This window comes from Paroedura picta, chromosome 3, assembly GCF_049243985.1.
Source record: "Paroedura picta isolate Pp20150507F chromosome 3, Ppicta_v3.0, whole genome shotgun sequence".
NCBI lineage: Eukaryota > Metazoa > Chordata > Lepidosauria > Squamata > Gekkonidae > Paroedura > Paroedura picta.
In genome coordinates, this window is record NC_135371.1 from 175,390,518 (window position 1) to 175,396,517 (window position 6,000).

At 56.1% G+C, this 6,000-nt stretch overlaps 1 protein-coding gene across 1 annotated transcript in view; it reads left to right on the forward strand.

Moving 5' to 3' along the window:
- Nucleotides 1–5,270, forward strand: part of ZSWIM4 (zinc finger SWIM-type containing 4) — a 41,618-nt gene extending 36,348 nt beyond the window's left edge. Inside the window, exons 13-14 of the mRNA XM_077329805.1 lie at nt 869–950; nt 2,448–5,270. Of these exons, the coding sequence (XP_077185920.1) occupies nt 869–950; nt 2,448–3,328 (963 nt within the window). The 3' untranslated portion in view covers nt 3,329–5,270. The remainder of the gene's footprint in view (nt 1–868; nt 951–2,447) is intronic.
- Nucleotides 5,271–6,000: the final 730 nt, after the last annotated feature.

A 6,000-nucleotide genomic window follows, 5' to 3' on the forward strand; every position in this document is an offset into this window, starting at 1 on the left:
AGGCAGAAGGTCCCAGGTTCAATCCCCGGCATCTCCATTCAAAAGGACATGGTGATGGGTGACGTGAAAGACCTTTCTCTGCCTGAGACCCCGGAGAGCCGCTCTCAGTCTGACCTTGATTTATTTTATATATTAATTATATTTGCATACCGCGCTCCCCGAAGGCTCAGGGCGGTTCACATAAAACAGAACAATACAAATCAACAAGCAATATGGAACAGTAGAAGAATTAAACGTACAAGTAACTATTTAGCCCGCAGTCCACAAGTACTCCAAGACCCCATTTGCACACACTGCACCCCAGAAGTCTATCTCCCCTCCAGTATGCAGGCTTCTCATTTTTGTGACCCAGAAGCAGAACTCTACACTTCTCCTTACTGAATTGCAGCTGGTTCCCATTGGCCCCCCTTTTCCTGGGTGTTCAGATCTCGTCGGACTCTCTGTCTGTCTTCTGGGGTGTTTGCTGCTTCTCCCAGTTTGGTGTCACCACGGTTGTAATGAGAAGAGTCCCTCCACCTCTGCCCCCTTGCAGCCCGTCCAAGGTCCTGCCTCTCAGGATGTGAGGGAGGGAATGTTTCGGCAGAAGCCCAAAGGGTCTCCCTGTTCCGTGACTGCTGATCTGCCCGCTGCTAGAACATTGGGTTCCAGATATTCTCTTTTCCTTTTTTGACGGAGCGCTGCTAGAATCCTGCAGATGATGCTCTGGAATTCGGGTACCAGCAGCCACCTGGGGGTGCCATGCATCTGCACATCAGCTGAGGCATTGTGTGTGGGGGGGGAGAGAGTTGTGCAGTGTGCAGCCCCTGGGGTTTGCTTGGCCTTCGGGCTGCCTCGAAATCTGTCCGATTCCCCGCTGTTTCCCCTGCAGGTGATGCGAATGACGCTCAACACCATGACCTGGCGCCGCAGAGAGATGGTCCGCTGGTTGGTCAGCTGTGCCACGGAGATCGGTGAGTGGGTGCCAGCCTCCCTCCAGGGGTGACTGCCCCGGCAAAAGGCGGAGAGTGGAAGCGACAGGACAAACGTGGGCTGAGCCGGTTGAATGACCTCTTGCGGTATTAAAGTCGCCTCCCCAATCACCCCGCTGCCAGGAGAGTCTCTGCCTTCCTAGTTGCCCTCCGGAACAGGACGGTTTGCATTGGCTTGTAAAAGCTGCCCGGGTTAGAGCCCTCTGCAGTTCCCCTCCAACCCCACTGCAGAAGAAGGCGGGGAGGGGGGCCGAAAAAGACCGCGAAGAAGACCAACTCCTGTACCAGTGGGATGTAGCAGAGAGAACAGCGGACTAGTTTTAATTTTCGATTTCCTTTAACTTCCTTTTCATTGAATCATAGAATCCTAGAGTTGGAAGGGACCTCCTGGGTCATCTAGTCCAACCCCCTGCACAATGCAGGACACTCCCAACCCTCTCGCTCACCCACTGTCACCTGCCACCCCCTTGAGCCTTCACAGAATCAGCCTCTCTGTCAGACGGCTCTCCAGCCTCTGTTTAAGCATTTCCAAAGATGGGGAACCGACCACCTCCCGAGGAAGCCTGTTCCACTGAGGAACCGCTCTGACTGTCAGGAACTTGTTCCGGATGTTTAGATGGAATTTCTTTTGAATTGTTGTACCCTGTCCTGAGCCGGCTTCCTTGGCAGGGCTGTGTATAAATTATTATCAACTTAATAATCTTAATAATGGGACCCTGAGTGGCATGGGCTGGAAATCTCCCCTCAGCGGCAGAAGCTGGCCGGGAGACCTTTGGCATGTCACAAACTCTCATCGTGGCCCACCTTGCAGGGCTCTTGTTTTGTGAAAATGGAGGAGGGGAGGGGGATATCGTAGGCCGCTGGAAACCCCAACTCTCTGGACAGAGATAATGTTGCCTCAGATCAGATCACTTAAGACAAGCGCCCGGAGAGGAGGGATCTTTCTGAGCTTTCAGATGACACAGTGCGAAGAATACAAGCAGAAAATGGCTGCCAAAGGAGGTGGAGCCAGGCAGAAAATGGCTGCCTCAGTTTACCTTCAGTCACACAGTGTTTTAAAAATTCTGAAAGCATTCGTCGGGCACCACGCTGGGAACCCCTGGGGTTGAGAGATGGAGTTGGGAGGCTGCATCGGACAGGGATGTTCTCCTTGTAGAACAAGAATTTGTTGTTGTTGTTATGTGCGAAGTCGTGTCCGACCCATCGCGACCCCATGGACAATGATCCTCCAGGCCTTCCTGTCCTCTACCATTCCCTGGAGTCCTTTTAAGTTTGCAAGAACAAGAATACTCATGTGCAACTCCTGTTCATTGCAGGGAAATCTGCCCCAGAGAGCTTGGTGGATCACGACCTCTGTTAGTGTGTGGGTGCCCTCTTAGTACGCAGTGGCAGCCCCTCCCGCGTTCGCTCCCCTTTTCCTGACCTCCGAGCCTCACCCCCCTCTCAGTCTTTGCTTCTCTCCGTCTGTCCGCCCTCCAGGTGTCCAGGCCCTGATGAACATCATGCAGAACTGGTACACCCTCTTCACCCCCATCGAGGCGACCACCATTGTGGCCGTGACGGGCACCACGCACGCCACGCTGCTGAGGCTGAGCCTGAGCGCGGGGCAGCGGGACGAGCTCTGCGGCTGCGCCCGGACGCTGGCTTTGCAGTGCGCCATGAAGGACCCCCAGAACTGCGCCCTGCCGGCCCTGACGCTCTGCGAGAAGAACCACGCCGCCTTCGAGGCGGCCTACCAGATCGTGCTGGACTCTGCGGCCTCTGCCGGCATGGGCCACTCCCACCTCTTCACCGTGGCCCGCTACATGGAGCACCGGGGGCTGCCGCTGCGGGCCTACAAGCTGGCCACCCTGGCCTTCTCCCAGCTCAGCATCGCCTTCAACCAGGACACCCACCCGGCCCTCAACGACGTCCTCTGGGCCTGCTCCCTCAGCCAGTCCCTGGGCAAGAGCGAGCTGGCCGCCATCGTCCCCCTGGTCATCAAGAGCGTGCAGTGCGCCCCCATGCTCTCCGACATCTTGCACCGCTGGAGCCTGCCGCCCCCAGGCCTGGCCTCACTGGGGGCGGGGCGCCGGGGGGCGGGGGGCGCCGGGGGGAAGCTCTTCGCGGTGGACAAGGCCCCCCTCTGCCAGCTGCTGGAGGCCGCCATGGCCGCCTACATCAGCACCACCCACTCGCGCCTCACCCACATCAGCCCCCGGCACTACGGGGAATTCATTGAGTTCCTGGGGAAAGCCCGCGAGACCTTCCTGCTGGCCCACGATGGGCACCTCCGCTTCGGCCAGTTCCTCGACAACCTCAAGCAGACCTACAAGGGGAAGAAGAAGCTCATGCTGCTCGTGCGGGAGCGCTTCGGCTAGCGGGCCCGGCACGCCGGGGGGGGGGCCGGGCCAGGGAGGCGGGCAGATGGATCACTCTGCCTCGGAGTGAAGCACTTTGGCTTGGAGGGCTCGGAGGAAAGACGGGTTTTCCTGGGGGATAGAAGGGGACGGGCGTGGGGGAAGGGGGCAGGTGAGCAGGAGGGTCTCCCCGACTGTCCATGGAGGTGTCCCAAGATGGCACAACCGAGCAGATGCTTCTGCCCTTCAGTTGGGGAGGGGGGTGGGAGGGACTTCCCCGTAGCCCCCGGGCTGGCCATGTCGACAGTTGACTCCCCTTCCCCCGGCCCTTTCGCATCACTAAGAAGGACCCAGGTCAGCTCTTTGGTCGTAGGAGATGCCGATTTCAGTATTAACTCTCAGGACAACAGCAGGAAGACGGTTCGGATCCGGTCCGGTTCTCGCAGATCGTGTGAGATCCGGTCCGGTGGGATTTCACAGCTGCTGTTCCAGTGTCACGTTTCGGACTCGGTGAAAGCGGGACAGAGTAGCAGTCTCGGCCCCGAGTTCACCATGCCCTCCCCCTCCCCTCCTCATTTTTTGCAAGGTCTGGAGTCTCAAGAATGGGCATTCAGAAGGGAGCCATGAGACTGAGGGGGCCTGTCCCACCCCCTCTTTGCACTGATAGTTAACAGACCCTCCCCGCGGAAAGGACCAGGGGGGCCCTCGCTGCTCAGCCTGTGGACGGACTGGCACAGCAGAGCAGCACCATGGCAAAGGAGATTTATATTGGGGGAACGGGAGATTGCCTGTCGCGGTTCTTGAAAAGAGCCAGTGCCCAAATCGAGAGCCTTCCGTCTCTTTCTGGTACCTTCGGAGCAGATCCAAAGAACTTCAGTCCCGGGTGTCGGTCTTGGCTCGTTCGTGCTCCCGAAGCCCCTCTGCTCCCTGTGAAGCCACGTAACGGCCGGTACCTCTCCAGGTCCACTGGCTTCTCCTGTCGCTCAGCCGCTCTTCCATTCTGACGGAGCAGTCGGGAAACACCCTCCCCTCGCCGGTTCTCCCGCATGTGTCTCCCGGCTCCCCCCTCCCAGCTAGACTTCCAGCTTTCCCTTGGCGGTGCTCACAGATCACAGACTGGCTCCAGATCCCGCCTGCGAGAAGGGCAGGGGACGTCGGAGGGGCGGTAGTTCCCCCTCTCTGCCTGCGTTTTTTCGTCACTGCCCCTCAGACTCCTACAATTGAAGGACTCCCGTCTTCTGCCTCCTCCGGCACAGCTGCGGACGGATGTAGAGACGGCTCATACCTCAAGCATCTTCCCGTGGGTCAGGGGCAAGGTGTGTCCGAGCGCACAGCACCTGCACAGCATTACCTTTTGGTATTGCGAGAGCGCCTGGCGGGCCCCAGTTGGGCGTTCCTAAGCCCCTGCCCAGGTTGCGGGTGCAGTCAGGCTGGCCCTGCTGGGTGGGGTGGAGGTTGGGGAGGACGGCTTCACCCCTGGAGGAAGGGGGAGGGCTTCATAAGTGGCCACTAGTGGCGTGCGCAAAGGACTTTTCGTTCCCACAAGACTCCGCTCCAAAATCCCGCTTTTTTTTCTGCTGGATCCAGTCAACTCAGGAACAAACCACAAGAAGCTCATGCTACTAATTAGTTTATTGTGAAGACCAGATGATGTTTTAAAAAGTTAATATATATATGAAGAGGCAGCGGGTCCGCTGGGGATCCCTGCGTGTGCGCCTGGGGCAGAGGCCGCGTCCTGGCCACGGCCCGTCGTGTCGGTGGAGACGTCGGTGTGTTGCACAGCTCCACTTTGGGAGCCAGCTAGGCAAGTTAGTTTAAAAAGGGTTTTTTTTTTTTTTTGCGGGGTTGGGACGGGGAGGGCTATTTCTTTGATTTCCTGTATTAAAGCAGAAATTCCTGTAATTTTGTAATTTTTTTCTATTTATTGAATCATTTATTGTAATTTTGTTTTGTTTTGTTTTGTAAAAGGCTTAACATAAACCACAACTTTTTGGTTTGGTTTCTCTTTTAGACATGTGCAGGGTTTTTTCTCTCTCTCTGTGTGTGTGTGTGTGTGTGTGTGTGTGTTTTGTGGAATTTTCCTGAATCCACCCAGCTGGGGGTTATGGTCCGCAGCAGCCGAAGAACTTGGTTTTATGACTAAGGACTCAACGAGGTGTCTGCCCTTTTTGTCACAGCCCGACTCCACTGGCTTTTGTGGGTTTTCCAGACTATGTGGCCGTGGTCTGGTAGCTTTAGACCCACTGACCGTGGCTGGAATCTTCAGAGGCAGGACTCAGCAATATGGGAATCCCTCGTTGGCAAAGCATGGCAAGTGTGAACAGTTGCTGGGTATTCATTTATTTTTGGGGAAGGGTGTGTGTAACACATCACATTCTTATCTAATCCGGAAGTCTTCCCAAGGGTAGACTGGAGCTAAGAAGTGTCTTTCCTGTTTCTGGGTAGAGTTCATTAGCAAGTCCATTCTGAGGTGTTTTCCTTGAGTCTGAAGGGGGTTCATTAGAAAGTCCATTAGTAAAGGTCATGCCTGCTGTAACTGATTAAGTGTTGTGAGGTGCTTTCGGAGTCCACACGCTCCACACTTTGGCACGGAGATGTTCCCATCTTGACATGTCCTACCTCTGAAAGACCCCAGTCGAGGTGACTGGTGAAACATCAGGGACTAAAACTCATCCAGTCTGGGAAAGCCACAT